Source organism: Eriocheir sinensis, chromosome 55, assembly GCF_024679095.1.
Source record: "Eriocheir sinensis breed Jianghai 21 chromosome 55, ASM2467909v1, whole genome shotgun sequence".
Taxonomy (NCBI): Eukaryota; Metazoa; Arthropoda; class Malacostraca; order Decapoda; family Varunidae; genus Eriocheir; species Eriocheir sinensis.
The window spans coordinates 1602831-1629826 of record NC_066563.1 but is presented as its reverse complement, the minus strand read 5'-3'; the positions used below and the strand labels follow the sequence as shown (position 1 = coordinate 1629826).

The window sequence follows — 26996 nt, the reverse complement described above, 5'->3', positions numbered from 1 at the left end:
GCTTTGTATTCCTCTATTTTGTATCTACTTTCTTTCCTTCCCATTCTCTCTCCATCTGTACATCATATGCTCTCTCTCTCTCTCTCTCTTTCCTTCCATTCTCATTCTCTATCACATGCTGTCTGTCACTTCATCAACTTCAATAATATTCTTCACTTTTTATCCGTACTTTTTCTCTTTTTCTTTCCATCTTTTATTCTTCCTTCTTTTCTTTTCTTTCTCCTACAGTCAACTTTTTTCCCTCCTCCCCTTCTCATCCTCTTAGCCTCTCCCTCAAATCATCTAACCGTCTATCTCCCTCTCTTTTCTCTCTCAGTCCTCATCTCTCTTTCTCCCTCCCTTCCTCCGTGTCCACCTCCCTCCCTACCTACCTTTCCCCCTCCCTTCCTCCCTTCCTACCTCCCTTTCCCCCTCCTTCCCTTCCTTTCTCCCATCCTTCATTCCTCCCTACCTCCCTCAATGCCTACCTTTCCCCCTCCCTATCTCCCTTTCCCCCTCCTTCCCTTCCTTTCTCCCCTCCTTCATTCCTCCCTCCCTCCCTCCCGTCAGCTATCGTCACCTCTAAAATGAACCAGTCATCTATTTTTTTTTCTCACCCTTGTCGGTCCCTCTGTCTCTCCCTGCCTCCCTCTTCACTGCCTCTCCCCTCCCTGCCTTCCCCTCCCTGGCTCCCCCTTCTCCTGTGTCTCTCCTCGGCGTTCTTTGTTAGCATTTGTATTTATAGTTTACATTCCCCCCCTCCTCTCCTTATTTTTCTCTGTCCATCCCACACTCCCTCCCTCTCTCCCTTCCTTCCTCCCTTCCTCCCCTCTCTCTCCCTCTCTAAGAGTAATCTCTGTTTACGTTTCCCATATTTTTTATTTCTGCTTTTTTTGCGTTTTGTTTTACTTTTGTTTATTTTAACTTCAGTCTGCATAGCTTTTTTTGTTTTAGTAACTTCAACTTTTTTTGTTTTTTTACCGGATTTTTTTTCTTTTTTACTTATTGCATGTATGGATTAGTGTTGTTGAGCGAGCACACACACACACACACACACACACACACACACACACACACACACGGCTGCCGCAACTCGATAAACCGTTTATTATTATTATTATTATTATTATTATTATTATTATTATTATTATTATTATTATTACAGTTGTTAATAATATACTTTGACCTCACACGTGTCAGATCAATACACGTTTCAGATTAATTCATGAACCTGTACTTGGAATGTTGCAGTTTGATTTTGTGTTTTTATTCCTTCGGTCACTTCCGCCTTAGCTTGCCTGTTAAACGTTCATGTATATGTATATTGCGTTTATATATATATGCATTTACTCTCTCTCTCTCTCTCTCTCTCTCTCTCTCTCTCTCTCTCTCTCTCTCTCTCTCTCTCTCTCTCTCTCTCTCTCTCTCTCTCTCTCTCCTTTTCTTTCTTTTTCTTTCTTTCTTTTCTTTTTTGGATTTCGTTAATCACTCTTCATTTGCATGTCCAGTTGAGGGTCCATTGGTGAAGCAAGGAACTATCTTTAATTTCTCTCTCTCTCTCTCTCTCTCTCTCTCTCTCTCTCTCTCTCTCTCTCTCTCTCTCTCTCTCTCTCTCTCTCTCTCTCTCTCTCTCTCATTATCCTCGTGGACGTTTGGGAAATAAGGAGTCACTTCTGTTGCTTTAACCCTAGAATGGTAACCTGGGGTGATTTTCTCCCTAGTGAATTTGGAGATTATGCAATTCACCCACAAGGCATGGTGGGAATGGGTTGGCGGTCTCAGTACCTTCATGGCCTTGTCTGACTTGGTTGGTGGAGGGTGTGCTGTCCGGCTCTCTCACTGGGTTTTTTCCATAGACTGCATTTAGGGAGAATTTCTCCCAGACTTACTGTTACCGTAAGTTGTACAGCCTAGGTGAAATTCTCCCATTGTTACTATTATTGTATTATTTTGTAAACCCTTACATCTCAGCACTCTCAGCCCAACATTGGCACTAAAGGAAAGCCGGAGATTATTGACTTCTACAATTCAACGAAAGGAGGAGTTGATACTTTTGATCAAATGTGTTCCCTGAGTTCCTGTTCGCGCAAAACAAGACGTTGGCCACTCTGTATCTTCTATGGAATGCTGAATGCTGCCAATGTGAACTCTTACATTATATACAAGGAGAATATGGAAAGAGGGGGCAACAGAAAAATCATGTCACGCAAGAAGTTCATGCTGCAGGTCGGGAAGGCACTAATCACTCCATGGGCCACGTCACGGCTGCTTTTACCCTTGCCTCGATCCCTGCAGTCCTTGATCACCACTGTCTGCAATGTACCCTCACCAGGCAGTGCTGCAGGATCACCAGGGACATCTTTCTCAGACAGCAGTGGTGCATTGGTGCGCTGTTGTGAGTGCCCGGTCAAGTCGGACAGGAAGACGCGTCACAGGTGCAACAAGTGCGTCAGGCCCATGTGTCCTCGCCATCTGTATCCTGTCTGTGGTGACTGTATCTGAGTGTATGTATAGTACTGTATGTGTTTCAGTGATGTACTTTGAGTCATTTGAAGCATAATTTGCCATACTGCAAGTGTTGAAAGAATAAATAATAAAAAAAATATATATTTGGTACGTACTGAAAAATTTACCCTTTTTTGTCCGTCTCCCATACAGATTGTAGACGAGCTAGAGGGATGGGACTCAGCCAGGGCGTAGTCCCATGACCCAAGAACACTACTACACCAGAAAAAAACAATCTGGCCTGTATGATTTTTTTTGTCAAATTAATTATTAAGTTCCACCAAAAAAAAGTATCTTTTTTAGTTTGTTTTTGAAATTTAAAAAAAAATATATAATTTAAAGGATAATATCATTTATATTATGCTCAATAATAGAGTACAAGATGTATTTTCTTTGTATGTTTTTCAAATAAAATAATTACCAGGATAAGTATTTTATTTCAATTATTTAATTATCGGGAGAAATTCTCCCGGGGTTACCTTTCACGTTTCTGAAATCGAGGGTTACCATTCTAGGGTTAATTTTCGCTTTACATTCATGGCTGAGGAAGCTAATAAAGGGGGAGTTTTACCTGTGGGTGTTACCTGGCGACGCGGCGCTCACCTGGGCTGCCTGCCGTCTGAGGGGTTGTCTCCGTCCGAAATCAGAGAAAGGGAAAAGGTTGAAAAATACTCGCTACTATGGATAAAAAAGCAGGAAGAGAAGAAAGAGAGTGAAGAATAGGGATAAAAGTTGGTATAAAATTAGGGAGAAAGTAAAAATACGAATATTAGGTTGTAGAAAATTAGGAAAAAGGAAAAAAAGGAAAATGGGAAGGGCTAAAAAAATACTTGCCACTGTGAATAAAAGAGGAGGAAGAGGAAGAGAGTAGACAATTAAGTGGAGAGGAAAAAGGAAAATGTGTGCAATCAGAAGGGAAAAGGTTGAATAATGTTTGCTACTGTGGAAGGGCTAAAAAAATACGTGCTACTGTGAATAAAACAGGAGGAAGAGGAAAAGAGAAAATTAAGTGGAGAGGAAAAGTAAAAATGTGTGCAATTAGAAGGGAAAGGTTGAAAAATGTTTGTTACTGTGGAAGAAAGAGAAAGAAGTGTTGAAGGAATAGGAATAAAAGGTAGTAGAAAATTATCAAGAAAGAAAAGAGAAAATGCGGAGGAGGAAGATTAGAAAGAGATGCAAGAATAGGAATGAAAAATATCAGGAAATTAGCATGGAAGAAAAAAAAAAGGAAAATGCGGAAGGATGACGATGAAGAGGAAAGGGGAAAAAAAAGGAAGAGATAATTAATGTAAAGTGGACTGAATGTAATCTTTGACCTTTAAGATATATATAACTGAATTGACTGCGATAAGTTGATGTGTACGAAGCTTTCCATGTTGCGTTTACGTGTTGTGGGAATGGCTGTTATTTTTTGTTTTGTTTTGTTTTTTACAGTAGAGGAAACAGTTCAAGGGCAAAAAAAAAAAAAAGGAAACGATAATGAAAAATAAAAAGCCCGCTACTCACTTAGCTGTTTATTTTCCTCAGTCTTGAAAAACCAAACAGCCTAAAAACCGGCTTAGGCTCCCTCCCTCGTTTTCTTTCCCGCCTCCCAAAATGGGCCTCTGTAAATTCCCTCCCTCCCCCTTATGGGCCCCTCGCCGCCTCCTTCCCTTAACCGGTTGAGGCCTCTTTCTCCTTTTTTTCTCTCCCCTTCACTATTGCCGGGAGCCTTCTGTCTACCCCCCCCCCCTTCCACCCCTCCCTTGTTCTCTCTCCCTTCCTCCCTCCCTTCTTCCCTTCTACCTTTCACATCATTCTTTATTCACTAAGGAGTGTTTCGTCACCCCCTCCTCTTATTCTCTCTCTCTCTCTCTCTCTCTCTCTCTCTCTCTCTCTCTCTCTCTCTCTCTCTCTCCACCATTGTATTAGACGTAAGGGTGTGAGGCCTCTTGTTTCCTCCCTCTCCGTGTGAGGAACCGGAGGGTGCGAGGAGGAGGAGGAGGAAGAGGAGGAGGAGGAGGAGGAGGAGGAATAACAGAATTGAGGCTCAAAGATTAGAGGGAGGAAGAATAGGGGACTGGTAACTGAGAGAGAGAGAGAGAGAGAGAGAGAGAGAGAACCTTTAATGGCCGATGAATTAAGATTATGACACTAAAACAGGGAATGAGATGAGTGTTAATAGATAAGAGGAACCTGTTAGGAGATTTTACTTCCCTTAATTCAAAAGAGGGAGACGGAAGCTAAAATATATCTCCGAAGTCATACGTCTTATCAACACATTAAATGATTTCAAATGTAATCTCTGAGGAGCCGAGGAATCCGTCATCCTAAGGGAGTTACGTCTAAAAATAGCTTATTGATCTTAAAAGTATGACGTGGATAGGAGGAGGAGGAGGAGAAAGAGGTGGAGAGGTAAAGAATTAGGATAGAAAATGAGGAAGAAAGTGAGAAAGAGAAGGAAAAGGAGAGGTAGAGAAGCAGAAAAAAAAAGGAATGCGGATATAAAGTGTAAAAGAGGTTGATGAAGAAGAAATAAAGAAAAAGAGAATATTATAATCATAACTGATATAAGCATATTTGGAGGAGTTTGTCTGTCTGTCTGTCTCTCTTTTTTCTGTTAGTGTCTGTTTCTCTTGCTGTTTATATTTGTTTGTTTGTCTGTCTATGAAAATCTGTGTCTGTCTGTGTCTGTGTCTGTCTTCTATATATTTATCAGCATCTCTCTCTCTCTCTCTCTCTCTCTCTCTCTCTCTCTCTCTCTCTCTCTCCCCGCTTTGCCCTTTGCTATACTCCAATTTCTATTTCGGTTCGCTTCGGAAAGGTTAAAAATATAGGCAAAACAATCCCTTGAAATACGGAAGCGATTCAGATTTGAGGCTTCACATTGTTACATTCGAAGCCTCGGCGTCCGAAGCCTTGGTGCGTCGGTTCAGGGTTCGAGCCACGGGTCGGGAATTCGTTTATCAAAGCAGATTTATTGACGGGCCAGGTAAAGAGGAGAGTGTGTTAGCTTATTGCTTTTATATTTACCCTTTTTTTTTAATATTTTGCAAGCGTTTGTCATCCCCGCGGCGCAGTGATGAATCATGGCTCGCGCTGTGTTGGCTGTGCTGTTTGTTTGTTTGTTTGTTTAGCTTTTTGTCTCATTTTTTTGTGTGTGTTTGTTTTTTTCGTTCTTTTGTTTGTTCGTCTGGTTTGCTGGTTGCGAGTCACGAATATTTTTTTTACCATATTTTGAATTCCTTTTTCTCATTGTTTGTTTTTATTCGAATTTTTTCTATTGTTTTCTTTTCTTTTTGTGTTTGTTTGTTGGGTCGGTGCTTTCGTTTGTTTGTTCGTTCGGTTTGTGTTGGTTATGTGTTCTAGTCATGGATATTTTTTTTAACATTTTTCAAATCCTGTTGCTTTCCTGTTTTTTTAATCCATTTTTTTCTTGCTATCTACATTTTGAATCATTTTCATTTTAATTTGTTTTTTCTGTTTTTTTTTCTGTTGATCCTCTTGTTTTGTTTTTCCTTTTTTTGTTTGTTTGTTTTGTCGGTTCTTTTGTTTTGCTGTCTACTTCTTTAATCGCTTTTTTCATTTTTTTGTTTTTGTTTTCAATTGTTTGTTATTGCGAGTTGTAGTGACGATTATTTTTGTATTTTTGCCGTTTTTTATCGTTATTTTTATCATTGTTTTTATTCACTCCTTTATTGTCTACTTACATTATGATTTTCTTACCTGTTTTCATCCTGTTCTTTCTTTCCGTTTTTATTCTTTTTTTATTTGTTCATATCTACATCATGATTCGTCACTACATCAGTTTTTGTTCTCTATTTTTTATTTGTAGTCTTTTTCATTCGTGTTGTAACTTTTATTCACTTTTTTATTTCTATTTTTTCATTCTCGTTCATATCTTTTTATTTCTCAACTTTGTTCTCGCCAGTTACATGGAAATTCAGTTCTCTTGCTTTTTTCTCGACTTAAATTCCGTGCATGTTGGAAATTGCATCACCTCTATTTGTCTTTTCAACTGATCTTCTCTCTTGCTAGTCTCCTTTTCATTTCCTTTACTTTTATGTTACTCGTTGCAATACGATTCTGTTCTTTTAATATTTTTTCGTTCCTTCTCTACTCGTATTTCTTGTTCTGGTTGAGAGTACATCCTCGATCTTTTTTTGTTCCTGTAAACCAATCTCCTTTTTAATTATTTTTTCTGTTCTTAGATTACTTAGTTTCTTTTCGTTTTTTTTTCGTTTCTCGAATCGTGTTAGTATCTCATGCTCAGAGTTCTGTCCAGGACTTTTCTTTATTTTCAACGATTCTGCTTTGCATTTTGTCTTCATTCAGCTGCATTAACTGCTAACTTTGCTCATCTCTTTTTGTCTTTTTCGACTTTAATTTCTTTGTTTTCTTCTTCTTCTTCTACTTCTACTTCTATTTCTACTTCTACTACTACTACTACTACTGCTACTACTACTACTACTGCTACTACTGTTACTACTGCTACTACTATTACTGGGACTGCTACAAGCTCAGGAAGTCTTAGGGAGCCGCGTCAGTAGATCATTGCTTGCTCTGTTGAGGCAGAAAATTGGACCATGAATTACATGCGACCCTCCAGTGTGCGTGCGTGCGTGCGTGCGTGCCTGTGTGTGTGTGTGTGTGTGTGTGTGTGTGTGTGTGTGTGTGTGTGTGTGTGTGTGTGTGTGTATGTAGAATCAGTTTGACCATTATTACTCTCTGAAATACCACTACTACTTAAATTACTACTGCTACCACTACTACTACTATTACTACCACCACTACTACTACTACTACTGCTACTACGTTTACCTACTAATTACTTTTTTCCAGTACTTCTTTTATTATTAGCAGCACAACGAGGAAACAGCCAACCATCTCCATCAAAGCATCCATAATTTACCCTCACCGAAACGAGGGAGTCGGCTTTTAATCACATCGGACAGGTGAGAGGCAGGTGAAGGGAGCGAGAGGCGGCAGAATGGGAGACACAGTTACAGTAGGAAGCGCAGCCAAAGAAGCTTAACTCTGGCATGATTGGCTTATATTGATGAAGCTTCCTACTTAATGGAGAATGGGCGTGCGGGAATCGAAGGGGTGGTGCAGGGGTAGGGGGGGGTAGGGGGGCTGTACGCCGTTGGTTGGTCCCCCGCCGCCCGTCACAACACAACCCCGCTCATGTGATTTGTCCGGCGTAGGTGATGAGTGTTTGTTGACGTGGAGGGTCGGTTTTACGGCTGTTTGTGTGTTTGTTCTAGTGTGTTTCTCTCGTCCTCACTGCCTACTTTTTTTTATATTTTTTCTTCACGTTTTTGTTATCATAATTATTCTTACTCCTTTTATTGTTTTTTTTTCTCGTTCCTTCGTTTTTTTTCTCAGTTTCGTTTTTTGGTTTATATTCTTTACTTCGTTTATCCGATTTCGTTATTTTGGGGGGGTTCTTTTCTTCTTCGTTTTTTTTCGAATTCGTTTTTTGGTTTCTATTTTCTACTTTTTTTTTCGATTTCGTTTTCTAGTTTCTTGTTTCTTCTTCGTTTCTCTTCTTTTCTTTCGGTTCCTCTGTTTTCTTCCTCTTCTGTTTTCTTCTTCTTCTTCTTCTTCTTCTTTTACGATCTACTCATTAATTTTACCTTTTTAGTTAGTATATATTTACTTTCAAACATCATCGTCTAATTTTGCTCACGACAGTAATAATATACCATCCCAAAACATAAGAAAAACCATAAATAAAAACACAAATGCAAGTGAAAACACGAAATCAAAGAAAACGGGAAAGAGTTGCCAGCCAGCTATTATTCCTCATGCAGACGAGGTTATAATTTCAATAAGATGAGCGAGAATATGCAAAGCGCCTTCCTTCTTCTCTCTGGTAACTTTGTGTAAGTCACCCCGTAAAGCAAGGAAAGTGTATAAGTTACCCCTTCCCTTACACTTCTAAATCTCGCAGAAAATGTAAGACCTTGCCTCCTGCTCCAAGTCGGCCCACTCCTCGTTCTCCTCCTCCCTCTTCTCTCCGTTTCGTGTCCCTCTCTTTTCTCCTTCGCCTTTTTCCTCCTGACTCCCTGCTCCTCCTCCTCCTCTTCTCCCTCCTCCTCCTCCTATGCGTTCTCCTTCACGGTGTTTCTGTTACATGTTTCCCTGTTTTATTATTCTTTTCCTGGTGTTGCTTCCCCCTGGACGTGGTTTCCTTGTATATCTGTCTAGTTCTCTTCGGTTTTTACTCTATTATTCTTCATTTCGTTTTCTTCTGATATTTTAAATTTGGTTCGACGTTTTTTAATCCCGTTTTTCTTTCTTTACGTCCTTGATTGCTTACTTTAGGATTGTCGACTCTCTCTCTCTCTCTCTCTCTCTCTCTCTCTCTCTCTCTCTCTCTCTCATCAATATATGTTTTCTTCCAATATTTTCACTGCTTCTTCAATTTCTCTTTCTAACAACTACTTTCCTCCTCCTCCTCCTTCTCTTTTTCTTCTACTTTTTTGACTTTCTATGATCCTGGTCCTCCCCTCTACCCACTCTTTATTCTTTTCTTGTTATTCCTACTCTTCATTCTGTCCTTTTTATTCTCTTACCTTCCCCGACTCCTCCTCCTCCTCCTCCTCCTCCTCCTCAATCTCTGTCTTCCTTCTCACGCGTCTCCTCTCGCCCCTGCCGCCACCACCGCCGCCACCTCTCCAGCCATTCCTCGAGTCAGCACCGCCACTGTTTACTCGAGGTTTGGAGGGCGTGGAGAGGAGCAGGTTTTAGGAGGCGTCCAGGAGTAAATGGAGCGTCTTTAGGAGGAGGAGGAGGAGGAGGAGGAGGGGAAAGAGGAGGGAAAAGTGAGAGAACAGAAAAAGAAATACGAGGAAGAGGAAGAATAAGAAGAAAAGAAGTCGGAGTAGGAAGAGCAGAAGGACCAGGATCATAGAAAGGCAAAGAAGTGGAAGAGAAAAAGAGGAGGAGAAGGGGGTGGAAGAAGAGGAAGAGGAGGGGAAGGAGGAGGAGTTTTCTGGTGTGTCTGAAGTAAATTGTAGAGACAGTGGAAAGGGGAGGAGTCTGAAAGATGTGTCAGAAAGAACGAAAGACAAAAGAACAAGTTGAGAGAAAACCTGAAGCGCTGACGAGGAGGAGGAGGAGGAGGAGGAGGAGGATTATAAGGAGAAAGCGGAAGAACAATGGAAGGGGAGGGATTTAAGAATGTAGCAAAAAAGTAGATATAAAAAGTATGGGGATTTTAAAGGAGGAGGAGGACGAGGAGGAGGAGGAAAGGAAATGAACAGAAGGAGGAAAACATGTAAATCAGGAAAAGTCAAAAGAAAGTGAAGAAAATGGGAAAAAAATGGAAAAACCGACTCGACAAGCGGGGGAAAACAATAAGGATGAGGAGTGGGAATGCCAAATTTCCGACCAGGCGATCTCACAAGGCGCCGCGGAGTGTTGATATTCAGCCGCACGGACGCCCCAGCCAGCCCAGGAAACACGGCCGGGCTACCTTCTACAGGAAAGCCGTAAATCAACAAGAACTAGGGTTTATTTTTTTCCCTTGCTCGACTAACCAAAAAAAAAGTAATCTAACCTGGTGAAGAAATCTAGCACGAGTTGTTTTACTTGTATTTATTTCTTTACTGATTTACTTTATCTGGTTTTGCTTTATTTATTTTTTTTTTTTTTTGTGTGTGTGTGTAAGTGCGTTATGATGAAATTGAAGAAAAAAAAAGTATATACAGGTTTAATAATTTAGATTTAACCTCTTAACTATTAACTAAAGGACTGTTACTGTTTACTATTAATTATTAACGTAAGGATGTATAGAAAATCGATGTATATAAATTTAATAAGCCTACGAAAAAAAAAGGTCTCCGAAAATACCTCGGATCAGAATTAATTGCCGTGAAACAGCTATTTATCATTATCACCATTAGCAAGTTTAGATTTTGTTTTTTATTGGTCCTCCTCCTCCTCCTCCACCTCCTCCTCCTCCTCCTCCTCATCATCATTATCATACTCTTTCAGACGTGCTTTCATCATATTCTTTTTCGTCTTCTGGAATCTTTTAATGTCTGCGTAATTAAAGAAGATGCATGTTAAATTTTACCGAGTATGACACGGGGCAACACTTTCCTGGGGGTGTGGTTGTCTGCTTGAGGAGGCTCTTTTAGTGGCCAATTATTAATCCCGTTAAGAGTATTCGCTGATTTATAACTTGCGGTGTGAAACGTCGTGCTCCAATGATATAAATTCTTTGTACTAAATAAGTTTTGTTGGTGATAGGACGGAGTTGTTAATCACTTCACTTCTTCATTCATTTTTCTTAATTACGAAAGTTAAAATTAATCAATCCTGATCTGCAGTGATGTATGCCCGTGCAGGTGTACAGGCGAGGGTACGGGTCTGTCGGCGGTGGCAGCGCGGTGAAATATTCCTTGTGCATGGCGGCGTGTTAGTGCTCGGCGCGGCGTGTGTCTTGGCGTGCTCCGAGGTCCTTGGCACGTCATTGTGTGCTAATCACGACTTGACGCCGTGAATCAGGGCAGGCTCGTCTTACAGTGTTGATCCTTTTGGTCTGTGATGTCAGTGTCAGTTGAGTTTGATTAAAGACACAAAAGAAACATATATCCCTTCTAATAGGCGACCTTGGAAAAATAATCATAGTAATACATAGAGATAAATAAAATTGCAAATGTTAATTTGATTAAATATCGGCTATGCTACGGAAATTAAAAGGCCACCATCAATCATAAATTCATTCAGCTGTTCAATGGATTAATGAATGAAATTTAAGGTTTGATAATTTTCAAATTGAATTTAATGAATAGTGATAACACCTTTGTGCGAAAAATGTAGCCAAGCTGCCGTGGTAGGGGTCAGGTAATTTGATTTTTTGGACCAAATTTGCAAAAAATATATAATGTTTATCTTTTAAAACCAACAAAAAAAGTAATTTCAGTGATATGATGCTTCTCCATTAGATGCCCTTAGTTGTAATTTGAAAAGAATCAGAAATCATGAAGATAACATGTATCGTTAAAGCGGATATACGTGTGCAGGGCAGCGGCGGCCAGGCTTGGCACACACTAGACAGGAAACATTGGTCTTTGGCTGAAGCTGCACCGCTGCTTGTCCTCGGCCACATAACCCTCACAAGGAATGAACACTAGAGTATAGATCAACAGTTCTTAACCGGGGGAATCTATACCTTTTGGGGGTTGGGAACCAAATGCTGAGGGTATGGGACTCAGTCTCAGGAAAGTATTATATATTACTTATTTAAAAGGACCGGTGATGATGGTCTCGGCAGTCCAGCGAAGGGTGTGTGTGACCATACTGAGCAATCCAATGGCGGTCTGGGGTCCCAAAAGGTTAGGAAGCCCTGCTGTAGATCTTGACGTAAAACAAAGGAAAAAAAAGTTACGTATTATACCCTTAAGACAATCGAAAAGAATAGTTAACTTATATCCGCATGAAGAGTTACTAAATTCCAAAACACTTACCTGAAGCAGCCCAGGAAAGGAAGTTTTGTAGCCGTTGCTTTCAACGAAGTGTTCACGCTTGTTTGTCGCGTTAAGGGGCTATTACACTGGGCAAATTTTCCGTGGATCTTCAGTCAAACCACGATTTCCGCTGGGGTGGCTCTCATATTTGCGTGGTTTTCTGATGTGTCCACGATCTTCCAAAGCTACGGTGGATTTCACTGAATGACGACGGTATTACTCATCATCTTCATCATCAGCAATAACAACAAACAATTGAGAACCACGTTAGCGGAAATCGTGGTTTGACTGAAGATCCACGGAAAATATGCCCAGTGTAATATCCCTTTACTCATCGGAAGGACAAAGACACGCTGCATTCATGAGTCGTTTAATCGTAGAAAATGTATCACATGTACATATTTTTTTCCCAAATATCTTTTTTTTTTTGTTAAGTACAATCACGTGAATAATATATTTTTTTCTAAGATTTTGTTATGATTTCATTTTGCAGGAAGGAAGTTGCTGTCCGCCCCGACGCAGCAGGGCGGAACACTGGCCTTCAGTATTCGGTGCGTTGTGAGTGTTCTACATGTTCATTGTTACAACATAATGGTGACTAGCATCCTCACAGTCCCTCTCCTCCCTCCTTCCCTTCCTCCCCTCTCCTTTCCTCCTCCTCACTTTTGTTTCCTCCTTCCCTCCATCCTCCATTGCCTTCTTTGTTGGCCTACCCCCCGTTCTTTATGTTTCTCTTTACCTCCATTTCCTTTACAAATGAGTGATGAGAGAGAGCAAATTTTTGTTCCCTGATCTTCTCATATTTACAGATTAAACATACAATTTTCGGCTTTTATAAATAACCTATGCTATATATTATGTGGAACCTCCTTCGCACGGAATTTTCATGTTTTTTCCATTTTCATGTGACTTGTCAGACATCTCTACAGTTTTCCAGTCAAGCGACACACATACACAGTATTTTTTTTAGGTTTTCGATAACATCACATGGAGTTTTATTTTGGTTTCAGTTCTGCCGGATATGGAGCTTTCATGGCTTCAAACATTCGCTCACAACACACACACACACACACAAATTTATCTAACCTATGTACAGTTTCAAGCGGTTTCCTCCGACATGGAAACTCGTTTTCGTTAATTGTGTTCCACTTGCTTTTAAAAAATAGAGCCACAGAGTCAGTCTTTGGAGTCTCTGGTGCTGCTATAAGCTCTTGGCGGGGTGGGGGGTGGGGGTCACTCTTCTGTACAGGATTATAACAACTCTATGGTATTTTTCTTCTAGTTGATATTGGTGTGCTTATCTACCAACTCTCCATTAAACAATATATATAGTAACTGCAAACTTATACATATTTATATACCATATGTGTGTGTGTGTGTGTGTGTGTGTGTGTGTGTGTGTGTGTGTGTGTGTGTGTGTTGCAAAAGATCAAAGACATTGACCTTTTTATAGATGCATGTCGTTTGTGTGTGTGTGTGTGTGTGTGTGTGTGTGTGTGTGTGTGTGTAATCTTTCATTGTCGCTGTATTGGTTTTGATTGATTTTTATTTATGTGTGTGTGTGTGTGTGTGTGTGTGTGTGTGTGTGTGTGTACGTGGCCGGCCGTGAGCGTGTGCATGTACGCCACAAGTGCCTTCCTGTGCGTTACGGTTCACAACAGCGCAAAATAGAGGCTCGAGAGATCAACAAAGTCAGACCGTCGACATAAGGAACAACATGCGGAGTAGAGGAGGTGACTGTGGTGACAAAAACCCGTGACACTATTGTATTGGTGAGCGTACTGGTGAACAGACACGAGGAACAAGCAGCTGTACTGGTGAACTGGTGGTACTGGAGCTAATGGAACACTTGCGTCACACGGAGAGCAGTGACGTCCTTCAAACAGGCATAAGAAGAGAACAAGGGAGCGAGTACGGCGGAAATGGAGGCGGAGGATGGGGGAAAAAAGTGGAGAAAAACTTGAAATGTGGTGTTTTTCTCTAAGGGCTTATGGGTCCCGGGAAATAAATGGGTAGAAGAAAGAATATATGTCTTTTATTCTTAGAGCGGGTAGGTGGAGGAGGAGAGGAGCTTTGATGTAAGAGATAAAAAAGGATAAAAATGACGGATGACGAATATGGATGAAAGAAGAGTGTACATACATGATATTATACTCAGAAATAAGTGCAAGAAAAATTATGTTCCAAAGTTAGAAAATGGAACACGCCTTTATGATAGAAAAAACGAGATTTAAAAGTGAAGAATATATATATGGATCTGTATATTCATTGATATCTATATATATTTATAAAATTGTTAGTAGGAGGACATTGAGAGAAAATATGTCTGTTTATATCATCCGGTGAGAAATGTGAGATAGATCCGAAGATGTAAAAAATATTAATGAAGGATAGAGGAAGAAACAGCGATAAGAGAGGATTGAGGATTGAAAGCAAAGACAGAGATAGAGAACGAGGATAGATACGAGATGAAAGAAGGGAGAGAAGAAGGAGTACAAGAAACAAAGGGACAAGGGAATGGAGGAAGATGATATGTGTGTTATCACGAGAAAGAGTGTTCCATGTTTTACTGTTTTACACTTTTATTAAGAGCTAGTTGTGCAGTCGGTTGCAGACCATGAAACTCACAGAATACCCTCCCTCACCCCTCCCTGATCTCCCCTCCCCTACACTTCCCTCCCCATTCACCCCCTTCCTTTCCCTCTCCACTCACGTAACCTTTTTTTTATACATCTTCACCTTGTTTATTTTTTTCTATAAAGCTAGAAAAATCGTCTTTCCCACTGCTTCCACTTTTATTACTAAGTGTTCAGTTTGATTTTCTGCTCATGATTCTTTTTTTTCTTCTTCAGTTTCCAGAAGAACATGAATATCGTCACAGCTACGTCACAAAACTTCTATCTGTACAAGTAGACAAATAATTTCCACGACTTTATTATTTTGTGGAATCAAAGTTGACGCAAAGCCGTTACCACACTCACCATCAATGCCCTTCACAATCCCTGTACTTTTTTTTTTTCCAACATTTTTTTTTCACCCTCACCATCACCATCAACCATCCATCACCACCACCATCAGCCGACACCATCACTTTCATCGCGTCCCTTTTTCTCCCGTAAGCCGCCCTTCCATCACCATCACGTGTCACTATCACCACCGTCATCACCATTCGTCTCTTCCATTCCTCCATCATCCCTCCAACGGCTCCCGCTCTTCCCTCCCGTTGAGCCTTCTCCGTCCCATCCTCCGTCACGGGCCGTGCAGGAGGGAGAGAAAAGGAGGGAGAGGAGGGGGAGGAAGGGGGAGGGAAATACTTCACTTACAAACGAACGAAACTTTATCACAGTGGTGCGTTATTTATTTTTTTTCCAAGCCCGTCCATGTGGTGGATGCAATAGTGAACATTTGTGGGAAGATGATGCCATTCCACACCGAAGCATTTGGAGTGAACAGTGAGCAAGTTGCCGAACAAAATCAACAGTTTTCTTTTCAATTCAGCCTCGTGAGTTGAATTAACGAACTGTTCAGTCAGTCAGTAATTTGTATAGGTACGTTTTTCACATTTTTTTTTCAGTTTTGTTTTAATTTCTTTTAGTCTTGGATACGTGCGTGCGTGAAACAATGAGAGACTGCCTCGTCTGCTCAGGTAAACGTGTGTGTGTGTGTGTGTGTGTGTGTGTGTGTATCGTGTCATCGGTGTACAGTGTTGTGGGGGGAAGCTTATAAGTGTCTGTGTGTATTGACCGTGGAGAGGGAGGGAGAGATCGGGGGCGGCGGGAGGGAGGGAGGGAGGGAGGGGCAGCGGGAGGTGTAGTGAGTAAACATGTGAGGTGAGGCAGCCAAGACCAGGCGGCGGGGGCGGGGACGTGGGCGGGGCGGCGGGCGGCGGAGGCTGGGAGGAGGGACGGAGCGGCGGCAGCCAGACTGGTGATTAGTGGGAGGAGGATGTGCTCAAGTGGGTGTGTGCGTGTGTGTGCATGTGGGAGTGTACACGTGAGCTTGCCTGGCCTGTGTGTGTATGTGTGTGTGTGTGTGTGTGTGTGTGTGTGTGAGAGAGAGAGAGAGAGAGAGAGAGAGAGAGAGAGAGAGAGAGAGAGAGAGAGAGTCAATTTTAGTAGAAGTAACGTCAACATGGAGGGAGCGAGGTGCACGTCTGTGTTGTGTTTTTTGTTTCTATCGTTAATATGCACCAAGTGTGTTCTGCGTGTTGTGTCTGTTGTAAGTTTGTTTATAATATATATTTAGAAAATGTTCAACTCACTCTCCTTGCTGCCTGAGGTTTGGTTAGGTTAGGTTAGGTTAGGATTCGTGTGTGTGTGTGTGTGTGTGTGTGTGTGTGTGTGTGTGTGTGTGCACGCCTACAGCTCGTGGTACAGCGGCTCACTCTCCCTGTTGCCCGAGGTGTCGTGCCGCCGCTGCCGCTTCCTGGCCCCGGGGTCGAGGGTACGCGTACCGATAGGGAGCGGCGCCCCGTCCACGCCGCGCCGCCGCTCCGTGCTGAAGTAGATGCGGTAGCGGTCGCTGCGGGAGGGGAGGGGCGGCAGGCCGCGCTCCGTGGGCGAGGGCCGCTCACCCCCGCACGTTGACGCCCCGGAGGACCCCTCCACTGAGTCCCCACCAAAGTGGAGTCCCGGAGGTCCGCGCGTGGGGCCGTCTGGCGTGATGGGGCTGCGCGTGGTGGGGGGCGGCACGCCCACGTAGTAGCGAGGCTCGCGAGGAGCGAGGCAGCGGTCCACCGGCAGGTCGGAGGAGGAGGAGGTGGAGGTGCGGCCGTCACTGGTGCCTTGGATGGTGTAGGGCAGCGTGGGATGCCGTGCCGTGCCCTTCAGGGCCAGGGCGGGCACCAACTGGGGCAAGAGAGCCTCGTGGTACTCGCTGCCCTCCGTGGTACCCGTACTGGTGGCACTGCTGGTGGCACGGGGCTTCCGTGAGCGGCCGCCGCGGGTTCCCCGCCTCCCCTGCGGTGCCCGCCGGCCGCTTGAACACGTGCAGCTGCCGGGCTCAGACCAAATGGGCGGGGGGCCCGGACCCTCGCCGCGCCGCTCCAGCTGCTGTTGGCCGCCTTCGGAGCTTACGCTGGCGCTGCTGACGGAAGTGGAGTCACTTCCTGTAGGAGACAAGCGTGTTTGGTATGTTAGTGAGGTGTAGGGAGTGGCGGATGGGCTATGCACTCACACGTCCGACACCTGTGCTCACCAGCGTCAAGCACACTCCGTGTTTTAAGCATGTGACTCACCCGTTGATATTTCCTCGTAGGTGGGGTTGTAGAGCTCCTGCGAACTTCTGTTGGAGCGATGGGAGTCGAAGGGTTTCTTTGGTGAGTAGGGCGGGGAGGTGTGGGTGGGGTTGAAGGAGGGGGAGAGGGGCTGCGTGGACTGGTACTGCTGCAGGATGGCCGGGGTGCCTCCCTCCGCCCCGCCGTAGCTTGAGGCGTGCACGTGGGGCGTCAGTTTCATGTCCAGGAGCTGGAAAAGATTGATATGAATCGATGCGAGGAGGGCGGCGCTGAGGGCGTGACGGGCGGGCCCGACGCACGCCTGGGAGAGGTTGGGGGGAGGGGTGGTGACGCGGCGCCCAGCGACGAGGGAGAGTTGTTGGCCGACAAGCGGCGCCACCTGGCACAGTCTGTCAAGGTCACTTACGTGTATTCCAACACACACTCACACACACACACACACACACACACAGTGGAGTGACATAAGCTTTGTCAAAATCCCCGGGGGCTGTGTGACATTCAAACGAAAAAATACTGAAAAAAAAATACAAAAGCGTCAAAAGAAAACAGGCGACGAAAGGAATAAAAGGAACCTTAACCGTCAGCGGCGCTGGGAATTGAAACAAAACAACAAACGAATGAAAAAGTAAGACACCAAGGACAGCAGTTGTGTCGAAAAACAAAACTGAAAACTATAACAGGAAACAAGAGCCCTGACACACACACACACACACACACACACACACACACACACAAGAAAAAAAACTTTCTCACACCCACCTCCATGGGCGCCAAAGTGTGGGTGTCGCGAGGGTGGCATTGGGCGGCGGGCACGACCCTCGGCGTGGGCCCCGACGGGAGGTCCTCGTAAATGACGCCGTTGGTGAGGTCGCTCGAGGATTTGGAGGGTCCCCGACGGCCTCGCTGCCTCCGGTACCTGTGTGGAGAGCCGGGAGAGGCGTGAAGAGCGGGGCGAAGAGAGGAGGGAGAGCTGGGGGGTAAGGGGGATGGGTGAGAGGGGAAAGGGAAGGGAAGAGGCGTTGTTGGGAATGGGTAGATGAGCGAGGGTCGGGAGTTGGGGAGAGGAGAGAAAAATTGGCGTGAAGAATGGAGAGAAGAGAGAGGAGGAACATAGGAAGGAGAGCTGGGGGGTAAGGGGGAAAGGGTGGGAGGGAGAGGAAAGGGAGGAAGCGTTGTCGGGAATGGGTTGATGAGGGAGAGTCGGGAGTTGGGGAGAGGAGAGAAAAAGAGGCGTGAAGAATGGAGAGAAGGGAGAGGACCAAAAATGAAGGGGAGGTGAGTTGTGACTGATGGAGAGTGGAAGGAAGGGGATGGGCGGGGAATGAGAGGGGAAGACGAAAGAGGAGAGACGCGGGAAGAGAGTTGGAGGGAGGGATATGAAAGAGTGGGCGAGGGGAAGGGTAGATAGAGGCCACGAGAGGGCGGGAACCAATGAATCATACTTATTGCTGTGCGAGCATTGGGTGTCACAACAAGTCTCACATTGTTTGAGCCTGGCAGTATTAATTCCCGGACGGTCCTGTCATGAACATATTAGTTAAATATCATAAGAACATAAGAACATAAGAACGCAGGAGTCTACAAGAGGCCGGTAGGCCTGTACGAGGCAGCTCCTTTGACCCTAAGCTCCCGTGTATCTAACCCCACCTAATATCGCTGTCCATGAATTTATCTAGTCTATTTTTGAATGTGACAATTGTATTGGCACTCACCACATGACTGCTAAGCCTATTCCACTCATCCACCACCCTGTTAGTAAACCAATTTTTGCCTGTGTCCCTGTTGAATCTGAATTTATCCAGTTTACGCTTTACGGTTATGCACTGAACAAGCAAGGGAGTGCAAAATTACGCTTGGTGATATGTGACATTGCCTAAGGGATCCGTTTTCTTCCTTGTTTAGGTTGTTACAATGACGCGGGGAACAGTAAAGCAACAATCACTGGAATAGAAACGTGAAGAATGGCCAAGAAAAAGCAGCGTAATGTAATGAGTAACAAAGCCCTGTTTGTGCATACTCAGCGGTTTTTGTAAACTTTTCCTTCCCATCTTTGAATTATCTGATCCATTAGAGAAAGAATCAACCAGTGGGAGTTAAAAGTAGTCAGGTTGTGGTATAGCAGTGAGGGGCTTGGGAATAGTGTTTTGACAGACAGCAAGGCGTTCGTGTCGCGCCTCACCTCCAGCAGACGAGCGCCGCGATGATGAAAACGAGCGTGAGTGTGGCGGCGGCAACCACCAGCGCCGCCAGGGGAGGCTGGAGGCGCTGGTGAGTGTGAGCGTCTCCGGCCACCAGTAGGGCAGGGCACACCTCGGAGGGGGGCGGTGCATCGCAGCCAGAGCCCTCCTCCTCCTCCTCAGGGAGGCGAGGGAGCGGTGGAGGGGGAGGGAGGTGAAATACGGGGGGAGGAGGGCCGCCGCAGTCACATCCCTCAAAATCATAGTCGTTTCCTCCTCCTCCTCCTCCTCCTCCTCCTGCCCCTGCTGCCTCCTCGGGGAACTGGATGCGGGCGTCCTCCCATGGGGCGTCGTTCCAAAAGTCGTCGTGCCAAGTGTCGTCGCCGCCCCAGGGGTCATCGGGGAAGGCGGGGGGCTCAGGGGGGCGGGGCGGCGGCCAGGGGTCCTCAGCGTCACGGCGGCGACGGTCGTCCCACTCCATCCATGACCCGCCAGCGCCGGCCACCTGGGGGAAGGGGGGACACGGAGGTCACACGGGGACACTGTGCTGCACAGGGACACAAAGACACCGGAGATAAATGGGAACACATGGGTACACAAGGCCAGACATACGATAACCGCACTAAGAGACCATATATACATACTTACTCTAAACAAGGTCACAGAAGGTCATGGGGGCAACAGAACAACATGCGTACGCTGAAAAACATCCAGCATGGTTCATAGGACTAAAAAGTATCTGATAAGGTTATGGGGTCGCTCAGGTCAAAAAGACTAATGCTAAATAGGGTCAGGAAAAGTCATCAGGAAGAGTAGACTAGATGTGCACGCTAAACTGGAGCTATGAAACAAACGACGAAGAGGTGAGTTGGATTAAAAAGACTGAATGGAGGCGCTGTAGCTGCCTAGGCACGTTGAGCAAGGTCAGATAAGGTCACATGGGTACGGGATGAGCGTGGGTACCAGTGTCTTAATAACTACTGGTATAACAGACCCATGAGGCCCAATGGCGGCGTGAGGAGGCGCCGTAAAGAGTGACGGGGCTATTGTGCCGTGACGCGCCTTGTTATGGTGTCACGAGGGCCATAAAGCGATCAGATTATGTTACGGAGTTATAGAGACTGTAATAAAACGATACGACAGGTGCACTCCCAGTTTACGAGCACACACACACACACACACACACACACACACACACACACACACACACTACATTGCATTTACTAGATATAACTTCATTAGGCAATTGAGAGATTTATTATTAACAAGAACAAAAGCAGTTCTTTACCAATTACTTTTACCGGTGCACAATGTCCTTTGCAGTTGAGTTTATAATATTTGTCATTATAGTTAATGAGCGAATTCACTTATACGTGTGTGTGTGTGTGCGTGTGTGTGTGTGTGTGTGTGTGTGTGTGTGTGTGTGTGTGTGTGTGTGTGTGTAGTTGGAAGGTTTTGAAGTAGTAAAAAATAAATAAAAAAAACATAATATATTTTTCTGCACGATCCACAGTCAACCACTTTCACAATTACTGCTGCGGGCTGTAAGAGATTCGGTTTAGTTAAAGAAAAGGGCGGAAAACAAACTATGGTAACAGAAATATAAGAGAGAAAACATCGCCATTGTTTTAGAGGTTCAAACAGCGGTAACAAAAAGATAACGTATGGTATGGGAGAGGTAATCTACTGTTATTTATATGATAAGGGTTTAGTAGCATATGTGGACGGCTAAAGCGAAAGTTATTGTTATTGTTTGGAATGCATAAACAAAAGTAGTAAAAGAGAAAGGCATTAATGAACTAAATGAGAGGGAACGGATAAATAACGGCACAGAATGAAGAAAAATATATATCGCTTGAAGTACGAGAGAAAAGTATTCGTCACTTGGAAAGATTTAAACTTCAGTAGTAAAAGAAAGAAAAAAACGAAGCATGGAGGAAGGGAAGGAAGGGAAAGGACGAGGGAAGAGAAGAGGGGAAGAGGAAGGGAAGGAAGGGAAAGGCCAAGGGAAGAGAAGAGGGGAAGTATTATTACATGGCAGGATAATAAGAATACCACCAGAAATACAGGAGAGATGGAGTAGTAAGGAAAAGGAGAAAGGCATGAAATAACTAAAGGGTAGGTGGCAGCAGGAGACAAGGAGGGGAAATAAGAGTACGCGTAGGATAAAGGGGAAAAAGGTTACGAGAAATGAAGGCAAGAAAAAATTAAAGAAAAGGAGAAGAGCATGAAATAGTATTGGGGAAGTAACATGTTGTGGAAGAACGTAGGGAAATAAGAATAAAAGAAAGGTAAAGAAAATGAACAAAAGCTTACGTGAAATGAAGACAAGAGAAACTTAAACAAGAAAAGAAAGGAGAAGAGAATAACGGAACTAAAATCAGAGGGAGCAAGGAAGGGATACAGTCCGGTAGGGAATTTATAATGACCGTTAAAAGGAGCAAAAAGGTAAAGTGAAGGCAAGAGGAATTTTAACAGTTATGGTAAAGAAAGGAGAAGAGCGTGAAATAAGAATAGGGGAAGTAGCAAGAAGGGGACAGCATAGGGTAGTAAGAACAATCCAAAACAAAACTACTTAAATAACACGTAAAATGAAGGGAGAGAAATTTAAAGAGTTGTACAGAGAGGAGAGGAAGGTTGAGAGAGATGCAGGCGAGGCGCAACAAAGAGCAAAGTGGGAAAGTAAAAATAATCGTAAAATTAAATAATAAAGTATTGAAAAGGAGATAGAAGGAAGAGAAATTTAAAGAGTTGTAGTACAGAGAGGAGAGGAAGGTTGAGAGATGCAGGCGAGGGAGCAGCAAAGAGCGAAGTGGGAAAATAAAAATAATCGTAAAATTAAACAGAATGAAAATGGTGAAAAGGAAATAAAAGGGAGAGAAATTTAAAGAGTTGTTGTACAGAGAGGAGAGGAAGGTTGAGAGATGCAGGCGAGGGAGCAACAAAGGGCGAAGTAGGAAAGTAAAAATAATCGTAAAATAAACCAAAAACAAATAATGAAAAGGAGATAGAAGGGAGAGAAATTTAAAGACTTGCAGTACAGAGAAGAGAGAAGGATGAGAGAGATAAAGGAGACCGAGCAGCAAGGAGCGAAGTTGGAAAGTAAAAATAATCGTAAATATAACAAGGAAATACAGGAATAATTAAAGGAGATATAAATGTTAACAGATGTAGAAAAGAAGAGAGAAAAGAGAAAGAAGAGATACAGGAAGGAAGGAGCAACGTAGAGAAATAAGAATAGTCGTAAAAATGATAAAAAAAATACATTAATAAGTAGAGGGGATGAAAATTTGAACATGTGTAGTGGAGAAAGGAGAAAGGAGATAGATAGCGAGGGAAGAGCAATGAAGGGAAATAAGAATAACCCCCCATAAAATACTGTAAAGGAAAAATGTTAACAGACGTAGCAAATAAAGGAGAAAGGCATGAGGGAAGTAGAGGAGAGGGATGAAGCAAGTACCCGTAAAAGTTAATATAAACAACAGTAGCAAAGGACTTCAAATACACCCAAAGCGAAGGAAGGAGAAGCTCAACCAACACACAGCCATAAAAACAAGGAGGAGGAGGAGGAGGAGAAAAGGGCAAAAGAGAACCAGAGAGGAGAGGGAACAAGTAAATAACAGCGAAAGGGCGATAAAAACCAGAGAAGTAAAGGAGTGAAAAGATATCTAAATTGGAGCGAAGAGAAGACAGCGTACAGGGAGACGAGGGAAGGGATGCGAGGCAGTAAAACGCGAAGCAACATTAAAAAGGAACGGGACAAAATGGAGCAGAGAAGAAGAGGGGAACAAGGGAGGGAGAAATGTGCAGCGAGGGAGGAGGAGGAGAGGGGAAAATTGCATTAGTAAAGGAGGGAGAATGGACGGTAAGCATGAGGGGAAATACTGAAACGAAGTGGGAGGGAATAAGCGCGAGAGAGGAGGGAAAGGGAGGGAAATGGAGGGGCGGCCGGCGGAGGGGAGATAATAGGGAAGAAGGGAGGGAGGGAAGAGGGGAGGAGAAGGGTAATGTAAGAGAGTTCCATAAAAGGGGATATTTTTTTTTGGCTTTCATCTTGTTATTATGCGCTAAATATTACCAGCGATTTTCCGGTTTTTGCGAGAGAGAGAGAGAGAGAGAGAGAGAGAGAGAGAGAGAGAGAGAGAGAGAGAGAGAGAGAGAGAGAGAACAGGCCTATTAAGTTTATTCAATTAAAGGTGATGTCTTGTTATGACCCGCCGACTTTTACCGTGTGTGTGTGTGTGTGTGTGTGTGTGTGTGTGTGTGTGAGTTTCGGCTGTACGCGCGCCCAGATCTCATTATGTGTTTTGTTTTTACTTTGTTTTCTTCATTGTCTTCACTCCCCTTTTGTCCGTCTGTCTGCCTCCCAGTCTAATCAACAAAGAGTGCCCCCCCCGCCCCCCGACACCATTGTGAGGGTAATGGCACTTCAGATACCACCCCTTAGGCACTCTCTTCCTTCCCTCCGTCTCTTACCCTTCCATTCCATATTTCTTGGTCTCAAATACTCCCCTCCTTTCTATCCCTCCAGCTCTTCCTGTATATCGCCTCCTTTATACCTCTTTTCTCCTTTGTTTTCATCTGTTTTTCATATCTTTTTCTCTTCCTTTCCTCTGCCTTTTCCTTTCCATTCACTATACGTATTTCATGGTCTCAAATAATCCCCTCCTCTCTATCCCTCCAGCTCTTCCTGAATATCCTCCTTTATTCCTCTTTTCTCCTTTGTTTTCCCCTTATTTTCTCATCTTTTCTCTTCTGCCTCTTCCTCCTTCCATTCCATATTTCTTGGTCTCAAATACTCCTCTCCTTTCTATCCCTCCAGCTCTTCCTGAATATCCTCCTTTATTCCTCTTTTCTTCTTTATTTTATTTCTTTTCTCTTCTGCCTCTTCCTCCTTCCATTCCATATTTCTTGGTCTCAAATACTCCTCTCCTTTCTATCCCTCCAGCTCTTCCTGAATATCCTCCTTTATTCCTCTTTTCTTCTTTATTCTCCTTTTTCTCATCTTTTACTCCTTCTCTTCCTCCTTCCATTCAATATTTCTTAGTCTCAGCTTCTCCTCTTCCCTTTTTTCTCTCCAGCTCTTCCTGTATATCGCCTCCTTTATTCCTCTTTTCTCCTTTGTTTTCGCCTTATTTTCTCATCTTTTTTTTCTCTTCCCTTCCTCTGCCTCTTCCTTTCCCTTCCCTATAATTCTTGGTCTCAACTCTCAATTCCTCCCCTCCTTCCCTCTTCCCTCCAGCTCGTCCTGTTTATCACCCCCTTCATTCCTCCTTTATTCTTTGTTTTAAGCCTTTTTCTCATCTCTTCCACCTCCTCCTCCTTCTCTTCCACCTCTATTCTTTATACCCTCCTTTTCTCATCTCTCTCTCCTGTTTCTTCTTCTGTAAATTTTCCACTACACAATTTTTTTCATTCCCTTCCAGTTCCCTTCAAGTCCTTCCTTTTTCTTGCATCACTCTCTATATTCTTCACTTCTATTTATTTTCCTTTTTCTCCTCCCTTTAATCCTTCCCCTTTTTTCAATCTTCTATGTTCTTCCCTTCATTCTCTTTTCCTCTCGTCTCTATTTTTCTCCTCCTATTTTCTTTACCATCAGTTCGTAATCCTCCAATTTTTTCACCCCTTTATTTTTCCCTTCTTTTTCCTCTACTCTTGTCTCTTCTTTTTCTCTTCCCTGTTCCCTTTCGTTGCACTCCTAACCTCCTTCCTTTTTTGTCCAGTCGTTTCCTGCTCCCCTTCTCTCCCTCCTTCTCTCCTGTTTCTCCTCCCCTTTCTGCTTACCACACCTTCCTTTCCCACCCTTTCTCCGTCATTTCCTGGCCTCCCTCTCCCCCCCTCTTAATCTCCTCCTACTTCTCCTCCCTTTTCTCCTCCCTCTTCCTCTTGTGCTTCCCCTCTCCCTTATTGGTGCTTCCTCTCCTCCCTCTCACCTTCCCTCCACCCCTCCCTCCCTCCCCTTTCCCCCCTCTCAATCTGGCTCACATCCTCCCCTTAGCGTGAGAGAGGCTGCCTTCTCACAAAGAGAGAGAGAGAGAGAGAGAGAGAGAGAGAGAGAGAGAGAGAGAGAGAGAGAGAGAGAGAGAGAGAGAGAGAGAGAGAGAGAGAGAGAGAGAGAGAGAGAGAGAGAGAGAGAGAGAGAGAAATCTAATCTGTGTGACTCGGCCGGAATTCATTACGTAAAAAAAATACAAACTAAAGAAAAAAGTAAAATGTTTTCTGGCTACATAACAGAATTACCAATCGGCTTTTGTATCGCGTTGTTTCAAAAAAATAAAAAAGAAGAAAAATAATAAAAAAGATAAAGAAAAACAGTCCAGTAATCTATCTTCATTTTGGAGAGACAGACGCTTATTGAGGAGAGAAGAGGAAGAGAAGAGGAAAGAGGAAGGTAGATAAAAGAGGAATAAAAAGGAAGAGGAGGGGAAGCTTGAGGAATATTTATGCACGAGAGGTAGACTTGGAGAAGATGGAGAAATAGGAGGAAGAGGAAGAGGAAGACGAGGACGAGAACGAGGTAGAAGAGGAAGAGGAGAAGGAAGAAAGGAGATGGGAGGAGGAAGAGAAGAAGGATGAGAAGGAACAGTAGAAGGAAGAAGAGGAGGTGGTGGCGTTGCAGGGTGAAAAAGTGAAAGATGACGAGGAGGAGGAGGAGGAGATGGAAGAGGAGGAGGAGGACTATGCTACGCGGTTGTTTTATCGACTCTCTCTTCTTCGAGGGTGGGAGGAAGAGGATGCGGAGGAGGAAGAGGAGGAGGAGGAGGAGGAGGAGGAGGAGGAGGGATGGGAGATAAAGGAGAGGAGGAGGAGGCTAGTCAAGCACCTGGAGAGACCCCCCCCCCCCTTCCCTCCCTCTCCCCTTCGGCCTCTTCTCTTTCCTCCACACTCCCTAACTTGTCTCTCCACTTTGGGATCCAGTCTTCTTGAGTTTCTTTCTCCTCCTCCTCCTCCTCCTCCTCCTCCTCCACTTTTTCTTCTCCCCCATTACCTTTATCTCTCCTGTTTTTGTTGTGCTCCTCCTCCTCCTCCTCCTCCTCCTCTTCCTCTCGTGTTTTTTCACACCTCCTTCCCTCCTTCCTTCCTGTTCTGTTTATCATCTTCCTCTCCTTGTTTCCTCCCGGCTATATCTCATTCTCATATCTCCTGTCTTCTTTCCCTCCTCTCAACTTATTCTCCCTGTCATCTTATCTCCATGGTTCTTCTCTCCTTCTTCTCCTCCTTTTCCTACTTCTTTTTTTTTTCACCTACCTTGAATATCCACTTGTTCCGTCCTTCCTCATCTCCTTTCTGATCTTCCTTTTTTTTTTTTCCTTTCTCTCCTTCCTCACAGTTTTTCCAGCCAGTCTGTCTCTTCCCCTCTCTCTCCTTTCTTGTATCTTCTACCTATGTATGTCTCTCTCTCTCTCTCTCTCTCTCTCTCTCTCTCTCTTCTGTCTGCATATTACAACTCTCATCTCCTTTATTCTATACCATCTTCCCATTTTTTTTCCTCCTCCTGATATTCCTACAATCTACTTCATCTCCAGTCTGCTTCCTTCTTTTTCTCTTCTACTTTTTCCATTTTCTTTATAACATTTTTTTTTTACACATCTGTTTCATCTTTCATTCACTTTCTCTACCTATTCTTCTTTTTCCTGT

General features: G+C 43.9%; 1 protein-coding gene across 2 annotated transcripts in view; it reads right to left on the bottom strand.

Annotated features, from left to right (window-relative positions):
• Positions 1–12303: 12303 nt before the first annotated feature.
• Positions 12304–26996, bottom strand: part of LOC126983887 (uncharacterized) — a 53532-nt gene continuing 38839 nt past the window's right edge. For both annotated transcript variants that reach the window (XM_050837054.1, XM_050837055.1), the window contains 4 exons: positions 19361–19863; positions 17941–18097; positions 17182–17410; positions 12304–17052 (listed from right to left, as the gene is read on the bottom strand). In XM_050837054.1, the coding sequence (XP_050693011.1) occupies positions 16304–17052; positions 17182–17410; positions 17941–18097; positions 19361–19863 (1638 nt within the window). In that variant the 3' untranslated portion in view covers positions 12304–16303. The remainder of the gene's footprint in view (positions 17053–17181; positions 17411–17940; positions 18098–19360; positions 19864–26996) is intronic.